Source organism: Aedes albopictus, chromosome 3 (assembly GCF_035046485.1).
Source record: "Aedes albopictus strain Foshan chromosome 3, AalbF5, whole genome shotgun sequence".
Taxonomy (NCBI): Eukaryota; Metazoa; Arthropoda; class Insecta; order Diptera; family Culicidae; genus Aedes; species Aedes albopictus.
This window is the reverse complement of record NC_085138.1, coordinates 225,388,498-225,408,773: the sequence shown is the minus strand read 5'-3', so window position 1 is coordinate 225,408,773 and position 20,276 is coordinate 225,388,498. Positions and strand designations below refer to the sequence as shown.

The 20,276-nt window shown below is 41.1% G+C and overlaps 1 protein-coding gene across 1 annotated transcript in view; it reads left to right on the top strand.

The window, feature by feature from the left end:
- Positions 1–20,276, top strand: part of LOC134291451 (potassium channel subfamily K member 18) — a 202,566-nt gene that overhangs the window by 97,975 nt on the left and 84,315 nt on the right. The window contains exons 3-4 of the mRNA XM_062859206.1: positions 7,728–7,875; positions 15,213–15,361. Coding sequence (XP_062715190.1) covers positions 7,728–7,875; positions 15,213–15,361 — 297 coding nt within the window. The remainder of the gene's footprint in view (positions 1–7,727; positions 7,876–15,212; positions 15,362–20,276) is intronic.

Genomic DNA, 20,276 nt, shown 5'->3' with positions numbered 1-20,276 from the left:
TATTAAAATTACATTCATCGGATTTTATATCCTAGTGAACATTACTAATTAAAACATTTATAAAAATTAAAACTAATATTCATTGTAAATTTAGAGCAAGAACCTTGTCCCTAAAGCTGGCTAACGACATGTTAAAATAAAAAAGCTGCTGCACTTTAATGAATTCGTTAATCATCGCAGGAAACGGCGCGTAACTTCCATAATTAGTCCTCTGCAGACTGGGGCGCAGGAGAGTGTGATTACGAAGGGCCCTTGGAGGAGCATAAACAGGAAGTAAGGAAAGAAGCGTACAAGAATCAATGTCTCCTTTCAAAAGCTTGGCAACAAAAATTGCTTGGTTCACGTGACGTCGGTGCTCTAATGTATCCAGGTTGAGTAACCGGCAACGATCTCGGTAGGGCGGTAAATTGACTGGGTCCCTCCATGGTAGGTTAGCAAGGGCATGTCGAAGAAAACGTTTTTGGATGCCTTCGATACGTTGAATCCATGTAGACTGATACGGAGTCCATACAACATCAGCAGTTTCGACTATCGATCGTACAAGTGAGCAAAATAGTGATTTCAAACAATAGGGATCCTTTGGGGCTGTCCATAAACCACGTGGTCATTAAAGGGGGGGGGGGGGGTTTCGGCCAATGACCATTTTGTATGGACAAATAAAAATTTTTGTATGGACTAATGACCACGCGGGAGGAGGGGGGGGTGGGTTGAAAAGTCCCAAAAAAATGACCACGTGGTTTATGGACAGCCCCTTTGCTGGTTAAATGTGAGATTACTGTCCAACAAGACCCCCAGATCTCTTACAACTGATGATCTTTCAAGTGGAATGTCATTTATCTTATAGTTAAATACCACAGGGTTCAACTTCCTATGGAACGAGATCACTGAACATTTACAAATGCTCAGCGACATATGATTGCGTGAACACCAAGCAGCAAATTCATTCAGTAAAGTTTGCAGCAATTGGCAGTCGTTTTTACTCCGAATGACGACGTAGATTTTAAGGTCATCAGCAAACAGTAGTCTGCAGCCATGAGGAAGAATATTCGTGACGTCATTGAAGAAAATGGAGAACAATAATGGCCCTAGATTGCTTCCTTGAGGAACTCCTGATGTGCATGAGAATTCCCGCGAATAGCAAGATCCAATTCTTACTCGAAGTTTACGCCCAACCAGGTATAGCTTTTAAGCCACATCACAAAATTATCAGTAGGCGAATTCCAGCGCACTTTTTCTTCGAAGAGAAGAAAATTTTCTTGCTGGTAGGCAATGGAAGAAAATTTCTTCTCTTCGAAGAAAAAGTGCGCCGGAATTCGGCCACAGATGCGCCAATTTTCCTGATTTTCTCCAGAAGAATGTGATGATTGATCCGGTCGAAGGCGGCGGTGAGGTCGGTGTAAACCGCATCAACTTGCAGTCCTTGCTCAATACTGGTGAGGCACGTGGTAGTAAATTCAACCAGGTTCGATGTTACAGATCTTCGTGGAAAGAAGCCGTGTTGGTCGGACGAAATGTATTGTTTAACTTTAAAAACCCTGATTAATCCACCTAGCGGTGATGGTGCCTTTCTCGTGCTTTAAAATATCCTTTCATCAAAACTCGAGCGACATGTTGATGACATTGACATAAATACAAAATGAAAACTGCTTGCCAAATCTACTCAATATGGATACATTTTATATTAGCATCCCAAGCAGCACACAAGTCACAAAGGAGTGTAGACAGCGCAAGTTTTTGGTTGTATAGGAGTTATATTCGTGTAATTCTAGCCAAAAGGCAAAATAACTTGAAAATGACTCGTGTCGAATCAAAAACCTGCGCTGTCGACACTGCTTTGTAACATGTGTACTGCTTGGGATAACATCCAATATTCAGAAAATATAAGACAACGATCCAAAACTCAAAATAAACAAATGTCATGAAGCCGCAAAATTTTGAAACGTCATTTTAGATTTTCCGGTCATCACTTTATGACTCCGGATATCTACCCCAACTAAACTAACCGCCATCTTGAACATTGAGACACCATCTTGGATGTTCCGGTATTCATTTTTGGACTCTGCACCTAAAATTACATAAAATAGTCGCCGTATTGAATTTTGGCATGTCGTTTATGATTTTCTGGTTACCAGTTTGGACGAAGACCGGCATTCTTTCCCATTCAAACTATTGCAGACCTTGTGAAACAGCGCACAGCTTGGGTTTTCTGATTACAAATTTTGAATTCTGGACATATTTTCATACAAAATATGCCCATAATGCAAGAATTTAAAATCCTATAAAATAGGCACTAACTTGAATACTGGGCCATTATCTTGGACTTGGGACCGTTATCTTGAATACTCTGGTGGACTCCAAACATATTTCCCATACCAAATACACTTATTTTACATTGTTTTAGAGCTCAAAATTCCTTAAAACAGCCACCATCTTCTGTTGACGCGATCAAATTCTTATTTTTCCATTCAACGTTGACCCATCCTGCTATAAATTTACACCTTAGGAATCTGAAATGGTACGATTTGATGAGATCGCTTTACTTTTGTCTATATTTTGTTCTCATATATTCGTCACTGTTGTTTATACCTAATGTTTATCAGGCCATTAAACAAAGCCACGATTTAATTTTTCACATGAACGTTGGTTCTGCTACACAACAGCTAGTCTCTAATGTGATCTAAGGCTATTTTCTTGCTAACCGTTCATTAGATTATCAAAAAAAACTGCGATCTGATCCCTAGTAGCACACATGCTTTAAAATAGTATATGCAACGTTTATATGACCAAATTAGGCCATACAAGACTTCCATATACTTTTATGGAACATATGTGCCACTCGGGATGTGTCGTATGTATGGGTTTGGTTCATTTTTTGGCCACTTCCAGCGGGACGCCTAGAACCGGTTTCGGAACACTACCGGTTCAGATATGATCTGAGACTATTTTCCTGCTTACCGCTCATCAGGTTATCGAAAATGCCGTGGTTTGATGTGTCGCATGCATGGGTTTTGTTCACTTGTATATTTGGCCATTTCCAGCGGGACGACTAGAACCGGTTCCGGAACACTACCGGTTCAGATATGGTCTGAGATGATTTTCCTGCTCATTGTCCATCAGGTCATCAAAAATGCTGTGGTTTGATGTGTCGCATGCATGGGTTTGGTACAATTGTATATTTGGCCACTTCCAGCGGGACGCCCAGAACCGGTTCGGGAACACTACCGGTTCAGATATGGTCTGAGACTATTTTCCTGCTTACCGCTCATCAGGTTATCGAAAATGCCGTGGTTTGATGTGTCGCATGCATAGGTTTGATGTATTTTCATATCTGGTCCCTTCCTGGGGTACCGTTCCGGAACACCTAAATGGCCATATCTCCGGAACGGCTGAACCGATCCGAACCATTTTCAATAGGAAACAATTTGACCAGATTCCGCGTCGAATGAACCATCGCTCATTGAAATCGGATGAGGTTTACTGCCAAAAAGTGATGTGAGTTTTTTTGTACACACACATACAGACACACACACACACGCACACACATACACACATACATACACACACACAGACATCACCTCAATTCGACGAGCTGAGTCGATTGGTATATGTGATTTGACCCTCCGGGCCTTCTATCAAAAAGTCATTTTTGGAGTGAACATATAGCCTTTCCAGTACACTTAGTGTACGAGAAAGGCAAAAACAAGTCGTAAATGAGTGACTATCTCGAAGATCTTAGACCCAGCACTCAATGAAGTTATCCCACGATAGTTGGAGATGTCCCTTTTCGATCCTTTTTTAAATACTGGAAACATGATGGAGCTTTTCCAAACCTCTGGAAACTTACGTTGCCTCAAAGCTTAGATAATTAATACTAATTATCTAAGTTCAAAGATAGGTTGAAAATAAACCGTAACGGCGCGAGAAGCAAGGCGAGAAGGCACTCGGCACACTTCTTGTAGATTACCGCAGGGATACCATCCGGACCAGGTTTATGGGAACTTTTCAACTTGTCTGTAGCGCGTACGATCATCGAGTCAGTTACTTCAAAAATATCAATATCCACAGCGTCTGTAGCAACATTATTGGTTGCTTGTTTCAGTTCAAAATCGGTACATGATGTATTGTTGAACACACTACAGAACCGTTCAGCAAATAACGTACATTTATCACTAGCCGTAGTACAGTGCTTATCGCCAAAGAACATGTTCACTGGAAAGCCGTAGTCTTTTCGTTTGCTGTTGACAAAAGCCCAACATGATTTTGGATTACGACGAAGATGATTTTGAGTTCTCAGAACAAAACCACGGTAGCGATAGGTGTTCATCGTCGTATAAGCTCTGCTGATAATCTTAAACTCGGTTCTCAGGAGCGGTGTACGAAATTTTCGCAGTTTACGTAGCGCTGCATTCTTTCTGCGCTTGAGGGTCCGCAATTCGTGATTTTCCCAGGGAGGTAGCCGTGGCTTACGTTTAATTGGAACATGTTCGACTAACTAGTTATTCAGCACACATAGAAAATAGGCAGTAGCTTGATCAACATCACTGCAGTTGTGCATTGGTGACCAGTCAAAGAGGCTGAGATATGTTACGAGAGCATCAACATTTGTCTTTTTGAAATCCAGCTGCTGATCTTCATCATTGGTGCATACATCCTCAACGTAAAATGGTAAGAGTATTTCAAGCGATGGGTGATGCAAGTCCGGTGCGATAAGTACATCGTTGGTTTCAGACACAGAGAAGTCAATTGAGTTGGAAAAAACCAAATCAAGAGTATGTCCATTTAGATTTTTAGTTGGATTGATCTGAAGCAGATTGCAGAAGGCCATTCCATCAATTGTCGAATAACGTGCATGGTTTAGAGAAGAGATTGAATAGTCAATTGTAACTGAACCTTGCTCATCCTTCATACAATGGATTTCAGAGAAGTTATAATCACCAAAAATGAGAATTGTGTCGTCACAGGAACTACAGGAGTCAATTTCACGTACTGACTTTAGATGAGATTCAATGACTTGTGAATCGTTCGTCTTATCAGGAGGAAGGTAAAACGAAGAAATGTATAGGCACTTGTTGTTGAACTGCCCAAATACGCATAGTCGATGTAAGCGCCACTGTAGTTTGCAACACACATGTGCAATTTTGACAATGAATAAAGATTAAATTCAAGATTTTTTCCTCGGTGACATCTAAGTGACGGTTGAATCTTGCACTCTACTTAATAAAACTGGTCAGAAATATGCATATGCGTTATATATTAGCTTTTGTATGCTGACATTGGCAATGGTGGTTACGTCGACTATGCGAGCATGGGCAGTGAAGTCGAGCTTGACCCATACTTGTTCCAAGCAGCTATCACAGATGCTGAGCTGCACAGAAGAAATCGTCTTCTTTACGGCAACGAGAACTCCACCTCCCATGCGTTTAGAACTGTTAACTCCGTTTCGATCGCATCTGTATACGTCATTTAGAGGCCCAAATAATTGGACGGAGTGTATACGGTTATCCAGCCAGGTTTCAGTCAGCACAATAACATCAAAATCACATCCGGTCACGGCAAGAAACCAAGCATCGATTTTTGTTCGAAGACCTCGAACATTTTGGTAGTAGACTTTTAGAGATGAAGCGGCAGATGCAAGATCAGTGATAGGATTATCGTTCAGATGACTAGGTCGTGGATCACTGCGAGAGGAAGACAAATCACCAAGCCGGAAATGTTCAGATAAACGGTGGTACTTGCCTGGAGAGGCATTTTGGATGCCCCCTCCCGGCCCTTCGACGGCTGAGGTGCCAGGACGACTTTGTGTGTAACGTTGATCAAGATTAGCATTTACGTCGAGGTGGTCAGGGGCATCCAAAGTGCTTTTTTGTGTGCGTCCTGGAAGGCCTGTGCTGGGTTGTGACAAGTCAATAAGGCTGGTGGTGTGAGGATGAGTCACCTGGCTAGATATGTGGAGCGCATCTATGACAGCGCCACAAGTGGTGGTGGTGGTAGTGTTGAAGTAAAGTTCTCTGGGAGAATAATATGAATCACCGGACGGTGGATGCTCGGAAACAGATCTGTACAGATCTGAACAGTCAGCTAAAACGGAGTGGTCAGGGGCATCCAAAGTGTTTTTTTGTGTGCGTCCTGGGGAATCCGAACCGGGTTGCGTTCCGACGAAAAGTTTAGTAGCCCAAGGATGATTCAGATGTTTAGTCGTATGGTGAGGCTCCGCGGTAACGGTGCCGTAGCTGTTTGGGCATACTCGACGTTCACTGGGAAAGATCAGCAAATCAACGGACGGCGAATGTTCAAAAACAGAGTTGTACTTGCCTGAGAAGGCATTTTGGATGCCCCCTTCCGTTCCTGCGACAGCTGAGATGCCAGGACGACTTATATATTTGAACCGGTAGTGATCTAGAACCGGTTCCAGGTATCCTGCCGGAAGTGGCCAAATATAAAAGCGAACTAAACCCATGCATGCGACATATAAAACCGTTTCAGATCATATTTGGGACTACCGGTAGTGCTCCGCAACCGATTACGGATGTTCCATAGAAAATGGCCAAACGTAAAAGAGAAACAATCCATGAATGTGACACATTCAATGACTTTTAAGGTAACCTGATGAACGGTTAACAAGAAAAAATCATAGACCATACTTTGGAAAACCAATAGTGTGCCGAAACCGGCAAGGCCTCTCAAAATCAATAAAATTCGGATAATATTGACGCAGTTCATCTAATTTAGGCATATTCATGTGAAAACTAGTGCATTGAGCTGAAAAAACTTGAATATTGTCCAATTTTGGAGAGCTTCGCTAATAACCACCCCCCCCCCCCCCCCCCCAACTACGTAACAAGTTGGCGCCTATGCCCATCAATAAATTTTTAGTCATTTAATGATGGCTTTGATAAAATGCTTGCTTTCTTGTAAAGTATCAGGATTCAGAACACTTTCACTTACGTCGACGGAAAGATCGTGAGAACATATTCAACGAGAAAGGCACTACATATCATCACTGGGTGGATAAATTTGGGTTTTTTTCAAGTGAAACCGTTTTTGAGGGCACCGATTCTAAAGTGCGCAGGCTTAATCATTTTTTGTATGTTTTTTTACTATCACTGGTCGCATAACATAAAGTTATTGATCATTTTTTATATACATGTACAAATGCGATTAATACTAGAAACATTCTCGGGATGATATGAATAGCTGTCCATTTTACCCCAATTTGCTCTATTTTTTATGTAATGAATAAATTAATTTCTTTATTTGCTTGTGTCTGAATTGATCTGCTTCTGGTACTGAAACCAATGCAATGTAACCTAAAATATCGACATGTATATGGCTTTTTGTAATCTCAGTTTTTGGTGGGGAACTAAGGTCTTGCTGAATACCCGCATGTTAACTGCTTCAGCCACACAAGTCATTTTAAACTTATTTAGTTGGGGAGGGGAGCAATACATCATGCTCTCTGAATAATGCCAAGACCATTTCAAAATCCTTGGTGTTTTTCTGCCCATACATTTTTTCGCATATCATGCACCATAATTAGAATGTCTCACTCGGTCACTTTCAATCTGCCTTTATCTAAATCTTTGCTTCAACTGCCAACTTACGCCCAGTGAATCGTCTGCCCTACCGGCTGTCTCTGTTCGTTCACTGCTCGCCGCACTGCTCAATGTTAAGCCGTAATGTGTAAGCTCACCACTCGTACTCATCTATTATGTATACTTCAATTACAGGTGCGTTCATGTTCATCGCGATCGAAGGTAATGAAGCTTTAGAAAGGTTTGCTCAAATACCGTCCAAGAGAATTGAGACTGCCATGCGACTGTGGCAGATATCCTGCTGTGAGGTGAATGTGTTCAACAAAAGCGTGTTCGAGGAAAGGTGAGTAATTTTCCATCACTCCCCGGCTGCCATTTATCCGCCTCGACGAATGTAGCCTTTTATAGCCATTTCCTTCCGTTCCGTTCCGTTCATCGTTGCGTTGGCTTGTACGCTTTTGTTCGTGGAACCCCCATCCATACTTACCGCCTCATTCAACCCGATTGTCTCTTTCAAATGAGACATTTTTCAACGATAGACTTTGACCAATTCGCACCACTCAACCAGGATGGCTTCACATTGGTTCGTTTTGGAGACTTATTCCATCCCGTTTAAATCCGGTGTAATTTGTTCGGCTTCTTCCGTTCGACCCGGTTTGCTCTCGATAAATCATTTGTGTGACCTAGCACTTTACGGTTCACCAGTAGGACTTCAGGCGTTAATTGCCTACTGTAATGATTATGTCTTTCATGGCAGTTATATTCTTAAAACAGTGGCTATTGAATCTCATTAATGGTTAGCCAAATTTGAGAATGATATTGATCCGCTGACCCGTTCTTGAGTCAAAGCGTGACATACAAACACCACTTCATTTAAATTTTTTAGATAGATTTCTCATCAAAGTTGCATAGAAACGACTTTCAGAGCTTTCAAAAACGCAGATTTCATGCGTAGAGATTGTTGCTTTGTTACCGTAAACCGGGGTCTAATTGATCAGCGGGGTGAAATTGATCACTTGGGTACTACATTGTAATTCCATACTAGGAACTCTTAAGCGTCGTAATGATCTTAAACTTTTTACGTCATCTGATTCGTATATGTCTAGAGATGAGTGTAGACTTTTATTTTTTAGAAAAAAGTTAGTTTTGCCTTATTTTTTTAAGGAATTTGCATTGTATTTCTCATTTAGCTGAAATCATTGCTACTAAACAATCAATTGCTAATAGGACGTCCCGTAAATTCTCTGTTTTAACATTTTTGTGGAGCCTTGGTTGGGATGTTATGCAGTTAATCAGAACAAGAAATAGTTATAAAAAGTTCATTTTATGATGAAATAGTCATTTATTGATATAGAAATCATTTATTTCAAATGAAATTGCCTACCTTTAGGCGTTTAAGGGGAAATTTCAAAATTTAATTTTGCATTTAAGTTATTAAATTCGCTAGTTGTAAGATATTAGACGCGTTATTCGGTTTTAGAAGAGCAAAATTAAGCGGATAAGGAAATTTTCTTTTCCAACCGATGTTTAATTGTAGACTGATCAATTTCGCCCCAAAGTGGCATTTCCAGTATTTTGATATTTGGAGTTATTTAACTAAAAGTTCAAATTTGTTGAACAAAATTCTGACACATGGTTCCATGGAGATCCACAGGGTACTGGTTTTTCAGAAATTCTTTTGGCAATATTTGAACAGGCACTGATGTTATCCGCAAAAGTTGTTTCAAAGTGATCAATTTGACCCCGGATTACGGTACTTCTTTCCTGGAAGAAGTTTCATCGAGGGTTTCCATACAGAACTTCTGGGGAAATTTCCAAAGCATCTGCCAGAAATGATAGCAAAGCAAGTTTTTGAGGAGGTCCTGTAGAATTCTTGGATCAACTTTCGGAAGAATCGCTGGAGTACGTTCTGAAAGAATTCTCAGTAGAGCTTTCGGACGAATTTCTGAAGGAACTTCTGGAAAATATCACGAATAATCTACTGAAAGAACCCAATGAGGAGCTTCTGGATTCTGGGAGAGTTCCCTAAAAACATCTGGAGCAATTCCCTATGGAACCTTAAGAAAATATTCTAATGGAGCTATCCCAAAAATATTCTAGAATATGTATAAGAGAATTTGCTGGAAGAACTCTAAGAGATGTTGAAAACACCCTTTAAGAATTCTCGAAGAAGTTGGGAAATAATTTTTGGAGGAAGTTTTATAAGAATTTCCAGAGCAACTTTTCGAACAAATTTCTGGAACTCCCGGTGGCAATTTTAAAACAATTTCCAAGTTAAAATCGTAGAGAAATAATTGTTAAAATATCTAGAAAAAAATATTTAAATACGTAGAGAGAGTTTCCGACAATCCTAGACAGAGGGATTTCGGATCTCTTGGAGATCCCGATGTTACTCCCGGATATTTTCTCAGCAATTTGCTTAGGAAGCTCTCCTGAGATTTCCCTAGAAATTCCTCATGAGATTCCTCTAGAAAATTCTCCAGCGATTTCTGCTGCAATTCCTCCAGGGATTCCGCCAGGAATTACTCTGGGAATTCCGCTAGCCATTGGTCCAGAAACTCTTCCAGAGATTCCTTCAGGCATTTCGCCGGAAATTTCTCCGGTAATTTCTCCAGAAATTCCTCCAGCGATTCTTCTACGGATTCCTATTGGGCTTTCTCTAGCGATTCCTACATCATTTATTTCCGCCCATATAATTTATTTAAAAAATTCCTCCTGGTGTTCCTCCAAAAACTGCTTCAGGGATTCCTCCAGAAAATTCCTACAGGTATTCCTCCAAGCATTTCTCCCGAATTTCAACAAGGAATGCCTCCAGGAACTCCGCCCGGAATTCTTAGAAAATTCCTCCTGAAATTCCCCAAGAAATTCCTCCAATAATTCCTCCAAGAATTCGTCAAGGTATTCCTTCAGGAATCTCTTCAGGATTTTTTCAAGAATTCCTTCTGTGATTTCTTAAGTCTACCTCTGGAGAATTCTTCAGAAAATCCTTCTTGGATTTCTTCAGAAATTCCTCCAGGGATTTATCCTAGCATTCCTTATACAATACCTCCAGGATTGTTTCCAGGTATTCTACAGGAACTCCTCCTGGGATTCCTCCAGAAATTCAATCAAGAATTCTTCCGGAGATTCCTGTAGCGATCCCTACAAGGATTGCTCTAGTGATTCCTCTAGAAGTTCCTCCAGGAAATCCTCTTGGCATTTCTCCAGGTATTGTAGAGTTTCTTCCAAGAATTGCTTCACGAATTCCTGCAGCATTTTGTCACGGAATTTATTCAGGAATTCCTCCAGGGCACCTTAAATGAGTTGTTTTAGGGATTCCTGCAGGAATCACTCAAGGCATTATTTCAGGCATTCCTCCAGCATTAATAAAAGCATTCCTCCAGTTCTTCCTCCTGGAATTCCTCCAGGAATTCTTCCAAAGATTCTTCCAGATATTGTGTTAGAGATTCCTCTAAGGATTCCCCAAGGAATTTATTCAGGAATTCAAAGGTTTCTCCAGTAATTCTCCAGAGATTACTCCTGGAATTACTTCAGGTATTCCTCCGGGAATTTCTACAGGAATTCCTCTAGAAATTACTCCAAGAATTTTTCCAGGATTTTTCCAGATATTTCATAAGAAATTCCTCCTGGCATTCCTCGGTGAATTCAATCAGAGATTCTTCCAAGAATTCGTTTCGGGATTGCTCCAAGAATTCATCCAGTTATTTCTTCAGAGATTCCTGCAGGAGTTCCTTCAGAAAAATTCAGGAAGTCCTCCAGATATTCCTTCAGAAATTCCTCCTGAGATTCCTCCAGGAATTCCTCCAAGGATTCCTGTGGAAATTCCGCCAGGAATTGCTCCAGGGATTTTCCCCAAGGATTCCTCCAGGCATTCTTTCCAGGCATTTCTCCAAGGACTCCGCCCGGAATTCCTCCAGGGTTTTCTCCAGAGATTTCTCCTGGAGTATTATTCAGGCATATTTCCGGGAGCTCCTTCAGGGGTTTTTCCAAGAATTCCTTCAGGATTTTTTTTTCAGGAATTCCTTCAGGGATTGCTCCGGCAATTCTTCCAGGGGTTGCTCCTAAAATTCCTGTTGTGATTTTTAAGAAATTCCTCTTGGTATCTCCACAAAAAACATTCAGGACGATCAGGTATTTCAGAAATCTTTCTATTACTTTTTTCAAGGATGCACCCAAGAATTTTTTTCAGGGATGCCTCCAGGAATACCTGAAGTCTTTTTTGAATTACTTCAAGGACTTCTAGAGGTTTTTCTCTAGCGATTTATGTTGGAATTTTTTAAGATAACTTTAGAGGGATGTATGATGGAGCCAGTAAATTCTCGAAGTAGCCATCCAGGAACTCTTACACAATTTTCTCCAAGAAATTCTTCTTCAGTGCATCCACGGAATAATTCAGGGTTCCTTCATGAATTCTTGCAAGAATAACCCTGGCAGTTCCTGCAAATGGATTTCTTCGAATTTTTTTTGTCTGTATTAACGAGATTTTTAACCTTTTAGTTCATCTCGGAAACTCTTCGAAAATTCGTCCCTCGATTCTTTCAGAAATATATCTTAAGATTCTTTTTTTTTCAAATAAATCCCTAAACAAGTTATCAATGGATTTCTTCAGAAACTCCTCCAGAGCTTTCTCAGGGATTTTTGTCTTGAGGGTGTAATTTTAGAAAGCCCTTCTGGTTTTCTTCCAAAAAATTGTCAAGCGATTTCTTAAAAAAATCCCTCAGGAATGTCTCAAGGGTTTCTTCCAAGGATTGTTTAAGGATTTATCCTGGAATTCCTTCCCGTATTTCACCTTCCAAAATTCGTGTAGGGATTTCTCCAAAAATTTCTCGTGGAAATTTTCTAAGAAGTTGTCTGTAAATTTTCCAAGGATTCTTTCGAAAATCCTTTCTCAGCAGTTTCTTTTGTAGTTTACCCAGGGATTCCATCAGAAATTCTTACAATAGTTCCTTCAGGGATTATTCAGACATTTCTCAAAGGGGGGGGGAGACCTTCAAGAATTCACCCAGTGAAGACTTTTTCGGAATTCTCCCAGGGATTCCTCCCGGGTTTTTTTTTTATGAATGCACCAAGAATTCTTTTAAGAATCCCTTCTCAATTTTTTTTTTTGAATATATTCCAGCGATTCCTCCAGGAATTCTGGTATTTGAGTTTAAGAATGTTTCTTAAGATTCCATTATTTGAGAGTTACCCGGAAATGCCCCCAAGAAACACCTCTTTAAGATTTTCTCTAGGTATCCCCTGCAGGAATTTTAACAAGGATATCTCGAGGGTTTTTTCCAAAGATAGTTTGAAGGCTTTTACGAGAATACCTTCAAGAATTGTTTGAAGGTTCTTCCAGGAACCATTCTTTAGGCTTATTCTCTGAGGTGAGTATATGCACTATGCAGTATATGAGTATATAAAACTATCATAAGGGAAATTCCGGCAAGTAACCAAAAGTTCAGATAAAAGGGTACTTTATAAGCTAAGCAGTTTGTTCGAGGTTGCTCATGAGCCTTCTAAGCAGCTTCATTTTTAAGTTATTTTGGAACTTGAAAGTTAACATAAGCACGCTGGATAGCCTTCTTAGCAGCTTCTGATAGAACTTTGACAAAATTCATACAGAAACAAAAATGTATATTTTGCAGAATCACAAACTCTGTTGTTGGGTTTGTGATTAATGTTTGGAAATTGCTTCTGATAATTATATTTTCACACATGTCGCTGCTTTGATTTGAACTGAATCCTCCTGCGTGATAGCCTGCCGTCTTACCGCTGCGCTCACAGCAAAAAACATCTTGTGATATCACATCATTTTCGGTGCACATCAGTGACGTCGTAAAAGTGATGTACACATTACATCCTTTCTAGGCAGCTAATTAGCCGCCGCAGCTTGACAGAGGGTCTAGCAATCGCTAGAACCGGAACGGTATATGAATCATATATAAATAAAATATTGGCATGGATTCGTACACTGATCCGTGGATTGTGAGGCATATCCCTTACCTCTCGGCTATTTCACTGAGTTACCAGGAATGTGATAAATATGATACTGCTTCTAAATATCTGCTGGAATGGGTTTGTTGACACTTTCCAGTGCCAATCAGGGTGTACAATGGTGAGTGTGATAATTGTTGGAAATCGATGTATACGAGTGTGATTACGTTCGAAAATAGATATATCGCCAGAAATTACGCGCCTGGATATTACAAAATTATTTGCTGTGCTGCTAAAGATACTTGACAAAGTCAGACTTTACCTACTGTTCACTCAATCGCAACTTTAGTACTGTGGTAGAGCGTTGGGTTCTCACGCAGCGACTTTGGGTTCGAATCCGATGGGCGGCAATTTTTTTTTTGCTCAAGCTCATAATTTGTTAAATTCATATTTGTCTTTTATTCGTGTATGCTTAAACAGTTGATTTCTGTAAAAGAAATAAATTTATTCTTCATTGAAACACAATGCTACTGAACTGAATTTCTATGAGTTCCAGTTGTGGTTTATGAACCCATCGTTTAAATTTGAACGAATTTAATTTTACACGACTCAATTTACAGGTCGTGTATTTTTAAAACATCACTTAATTTTGCGTTTATTTCGATGCTCCAAATATGTGCATCGAAATAAACGCAAAATTACACGAAAATTTTAACTGTGTTCGTTTTTTGGTCTCATCGTCTAACTCTTGGTCTAACTGTAAATGTCTGGTTGTTTTGTTGTTGGTACATGACAACAGCGCTAACAGCATACAGTCCGTTGCAAAACTAGACAAACGAAAATTATCATGTACCAACAATAAAACAATCGACAGATACAGTTAGACGAAACATAAGACCAAAAACGAACAATTAGTTACCCCTGAAGATGACACAAGACCCCAGTGTCGAAACGTCGGGCAAACAATAAACCTCGTTTTCCGTATTGAAGACTGCGTAGCCGTTCAATTCCTGCAGTTTTGTAGATATTTAACAAAATAAATATGAGCTCCAGAAGAAATCAGGCACGAGTAAAGAAAAATCTCTTATTTTCTAGAAATTGGCCATAGTTACCAGCTCTACACTAGTTTGTGTAGAACAGAACATTCGAGATTTTTTAACGTGTTATACGAAATGCAACTGCGTGACTACTGAAGGGTCTAACGATGCTTTTAGAATAGAATGTTTTTTAATTCAAATTCATCGTTTTGCGTTTGGTTATAAAACCTAGTAGGTATAAATTTGCTAAGGGTGCTCAACTACCCCTCTTCCCCTGACCTAAAAACTGGCTACGTTCATGGAAAAAGGTAATGTCATTTCCATAAAAGCGAATAGAGAACATGCTTGTTTTTCTACGCACATGCCAGCATTTCATTTGATGGTGTTTTTTTTTTTACACAATAGCCACCTATAGTGGAAGCAAATGAAACCTCTATTAAGAAGATTAGCAACACAATATCACCCCATAATGAGCCTTGACATTCAAAACCCAGTTCCTTGAAGTATCGACATCAAACACCCTCTCGAATTCATCCGCCACAGATCACCCCCAGCATTTCCGTTGTCTTGGCGACTTCCCCTTCCGGTTACAATTTCCCCTTCCCTTAGCTTAGCATTCGTCGAATGAACACCCGATAAAGCCCTAATTCAATTATCGACTGCTTTTCTTAAGAAATTTATTTTCCTACATTTTGTTTTCTTGCCGGTTGCCTTGTTTCCTTTCTAGAGTAGGAGAAGAAATTCGCGCCTACCAGGAGAAGATTGTGCTGTGGGCTCGCCGCGGCTGGCAGGGGAGTGACATCACGCTGGAAAGCGAGACGCAGTGGTCCTTCTCCGGAGGATTCCTGTACTCCCTCACAGTCATCACCACCATCGGTAAGTGCTTTCGAGTTTTTTTTCCTCCTACGCTTCTATGCCACAGATCAGGTTTTTTTTAAGAACTTTTTCAACGCCATGAATATATTGGGGATACGTTGGGTAGGGTGGAGGTGCAGTCAAAGTTCACATATGGGACGTTCTGGTGCAATGTTATCTTCCAAAGGAACTATTGATTCAATATGTCTTACAAACTACAAGTGCGACATGAGTTTGAGATTGCAAAATAATCCTAAATACTCAATACTTATCCTTCATGTAGTCATTTTAAGTATTATCTAAAAGACGCAATTTGCCTAGAAATACTGTACCTCGGGCACGTGAGTCTATGATGTAGTAAATCTTCATGAAAAACAGGATGTGTATCACGGCCGATGAAATATGTATAAGTCAGTTTAGGAATTCTATTCAGCGCACAGATTATCCCGGGGGAAGCTCATGGACATACCTTTGTTGGCCGAAAGGTATCTGACCTACACGCTCGGCTGTTTCTTCAGTGAGTGCAGTACGACTGTGTAGAGAAGATGCTTCCGCCCACGGATTCCGTCTCAACCATTTCGCTCACTTCGGAGATAATTGAAATTCTATAAACGTCGCTCCTCATGAGTCAGTCAGGGAATGGTAGCAGCAGCAGAACATAAAAAATGAAACTACTTCGTCACGGCTGTTGACAAATTCAATAAAGAGGACGGTTCGGTGCAACATTTTGCTACGTGCGAAAAATCCCAAGCTACATATTCTAATCGTCTTTAGGTCACGGGTGTATTTCATAAAGAACTTCGTCCTTCTACTTTCATGAGGATTTAATGATTTGGAACAGTTCTTTTAGCTTTTTGAATTTGGATGCCAGTAATAAAATAGAAATGAGTGCAAGCTAACAAATAAGGGGCCGTTCATAAACAACGTAGACTTATAGGCTTGAAGTTGGGGGGAGGGGGACCTTGCCAAAGTCTACACTCCATACTCAATTTCAATTTTTTTTGTATGGGGCAGGGGGATCTGAGATGACCAAAATGTGTTCTACGTGGGTTATGAACAGCCCCTACCCAAAATTTTTGCTGCATAAGAGTGGAACAAAACACTCGTAAGCAAACTTTGGCTTAAGATACTGTTGTTTAGCTACACTGTGGTGCATAATTGATCGGAAAAACGTCGATTTTCATACAAAATGGCCAAGTTTGAGATGCTGTAACTTTAGTTTGCTTTGGAGGATTGAGCTCAATTTTTGACACGGAACTACGAATATGCAGAATTTTGTGTATACAAAGTATAAAATGATTTCGTTCACAGGTGTGGGCGTGGCAAGGCGTTGAAAATATTGCAAAAGTGATCGGACAGCGGTACCCCTTTGATTTACACGCGTGCCGCTGTCCGATCACTTTTGCAATATTTTCAACGCCTTGCCACGCCCAGACCTGTGAACGAAGACATTTTATATTTTGTATACACAAAATTCAGCATATTTGTAGTTCCGTGTCAAAAATTGAGCTCAATCCACCAAAGCAAACTTAAGTTCCAGCATCTCAAACTTGGCCATTTTGTATGAAAATCGGCGTTTGTCCGATCAATTATGCATCACAGTGTACTTCTGTTCCTTGGGTAATGCCTATCAAATCGATTGCGAAGTATGCAAAGCAAAACAAAGATAACCATGCACAACACATTTATTTATTTGTTTATTTATTTATTTGTTATTGATCCATCTGACATAAGTCTTAATGAATGTTACTTATACTAATTTAAACATTATTTGGGTGCATTGAATGTTTGACGTGGCTTCTGAACAGCGTTGAAGACATTCCAAATTCGAACAAATAGGCTACATTATTAAAGGCACTTATAATAGAGGACATTGGTTCGTTATAGCCATACACTAAATGATGAAATTGTGTAGCCAGCATCCGTTCAAGACTTCTGCGTTGAATTCTGTTGGGAGCGTTCAGAGATAGCCTTGTGAGAAGATTCGGACAGTCTATTTCACCATTTAATATCTTCGCAGCGGTAACAGCTTGTTGAATGATCCGGCGTTGCTCAAGTGTTTCAATTCCGAGTAAGCAACACCTGTCAACGTATGGTGGCAGATTGGTACGGTCCCTCTAAGGAAGTCGTCGTAGGGCATAGCGCACAAACCGCTTTTGAATTCGTTCCAACCTGTCCACCCAGCTTGCTTGATATGTACACCATACAACGGATGACGTTTCCAAAATAGACCGAACAAGCGAGGTGTAGAGTGTTTTTTTAGGCACCGGATGTCATGAAAATCTTTGGCTGTTCGCATAATGAACCCCAGCTGTCGATTTGCCCGATCGATGATTTCCGAGCGATGCTCATTGAAGGAAAGTCTAGAATCGAGCAGTACACCCAAGTCTTTTACTTGACTAACACGCTGAATAGATGTGTCGCCAATTTTGTAAGTAATCCATGCGAATCGAAGCAGTACAACAATAGAAATACACTAGAACTCCAATGGCGCTGTAGTCACTTTTGCTAATAAATTATTTTAATAACTTTAATTGTAAAAACTGACTATTTTTAAGTTTCCATCTTGTAGAGGGTATTTTGTTTTGGTAAACAAAATTTATTTGACACTTCTAGTACCGCTAATGACGCTGTAGGGGCGTGGCAAACTAGATGTTAGTCACACGAACAGTCGCGACATTGGACTTCTGTGGCTAGTTATTCTAATAGTACAACGATGGAAGGTTATCACGAAGCATTTGTTGATGCTGAGCGTCATGCGATTGACTTCACACCAACGTGCGAAGGCGTTTAGTAGTTCTTGCAATCGTTCACAGTCGGATAGACGCCCAGTAAAGCAGCGACATCGTTGAAGTAAAGTGCGAAGAGAAGCGGCCCAAGATTACTCCCTTGTGGTACGCCCGAGGAATTAGTAAACCAGGTAGAAGTGTACGATCCGATCCTGACGCAAAGCTTTCTGCCGCAAAGGTATGACTCCAGCCACTTTACCATGTCGTCCGACGCACCCAGCTTTGCCAACTTGCATAATAAAATACGATGGTCGATTTTGTCGAAAGCTGCCTTCAAATCGGTGTAGATTGTGTCAACTTGTTTTCCATTTTCTAGCTGGTTGATGCAGGTTGAGGTGAAGCAAAGAAGATTCGTCGTAACTGACCTGCCAGGATAGAACGAATGCTGGGCAGTGGAAATTGTCGTCTTTGTCCGCGAAAAAAGGTAGTTGTTGATTATCGTCTCAAATAGCTTGGAGCCAGCACACAATGATGTAATACCCCTGTAGTTCCGAACATCACGTTTGTTACCATTTTTGTAGATTGGAAACATGAAGGATTTTTTCCACTGCGCAGGAAACTTCTTCTTCTGCAGCGACAGGTTGAAGATGTAACACAAAGGTATTGCGAGTGCGTCAATGCATTTCTTGAAGACGATGGCAGGAATCCCATCAGGCCCAGGCGTTATAGACGGTTTCATCTTCTTCGCAGCATGCCGTAGCTCAGCTTCAGTCACAATTGGTATACCAATGTCGCAGAGATCTTCAGGCACAACGGAGGCAGCACGCATTGCATCATCACTGGTTGCGCACTCGACATTGAAAACGCTGGAAATATGATTTGCAAATAGTTCGCATTTATCAGAGGCAGTTGAGGCCACCTCACCGACTAAAGTAACCGTGGCAGGAACACCGTCATTTTGCTTGCGCTTGGAGTTGATGAAATTCCAGAAACGTTTAGGATGCCGACGGAGACTCGCATTCGTTTACGGCTAAAAATAGTTCGTCGACCTTCGTCCGTAATCCTCTAACGTTTTGAAAATATACCTACATGTATCTCACGAATGGACTGCGAGGGCTGAAACGATTGAGCGGGAAGTGATTCGGTTCCGAGATCTTCGATGAGCAAGTACTCGTCTCTGACGGAGGTGCGCGCACCTCCGCCTTCCTCCAGATGACGCGTTATTCCAGGACCACATGTTGAATTCTCTCTCCGAACGCCATAATCTACGTCGTTGTTTCCGTCCGCTGATAAGACACTACCAGATATCCCATCATCATCGATCAGCTGCAACGGGCAGAAATTTGGTGCGGGATCGTCAAGTGTTAAAATAAAATACTCGCCTCTGGTGGAGACCGGTTGGTCTCCACCGTCTACCAAAAAACGTCTCAAGGTTGGTTGAGTACCATGGGGCTGTCGAAAGGGATGTCAACAGCAATCCTTCTCGGACGACGCATAGGTAGATCTTCTCAAAGCGAGCTAGCTCGCGCAAAGCTAGCTCGCGAAGGTCAGGGCTCAAACCGATTTTGAACGAGATGAATGTCAGCTTTGTGATGTCAGCATCCTTTCCAACCAGACGGACAACGTCAACAGGGTCGGATACATCCATACAACGAGCCACAATTTTCTGCACATCTTCAATCTTGATCAGTGGTTGAAATCCTGATAGGTAGAGCCAGAATTTCGGGGGTTGCGGGGCAGGAACAATAAACGGAACAGAAAGATCCGATAGCTCGATTGAACATATTCCACGTTCAGTGGCAGCCTGAACAACCTGACCGTTGTTCCCACGACGTCGTTTAACACCTGGTTTTGGCCAATTGGGTGTGCTCACCGATCTAGCTGGCTGGCGCTCGTTAACGATGTTCTCAACTTGCTTGCTCAGAGACTCAACCACGCGAGCAAGTTTCTGCACTTGATTGCAAAGCAAATTCAAGTCAACGGGTGACGATGACGGAGTACCCAGTGACTCTTTGAGGAACGAGCAAACGCTATGACCGTTTAGCGTATCCCTGAATTTGGGGCAGATGAACATTGCCTTCCCATTCGCAAAAAGGTCTTTATTGGCGCGTGTGTTAAAACCGCAACATTGCTGGCTGATATGGAAGTAAGCATCGCAAAACCCGCAACGGACTGGTTCAAGTTCATTGATGACCGAGCTGCATTCT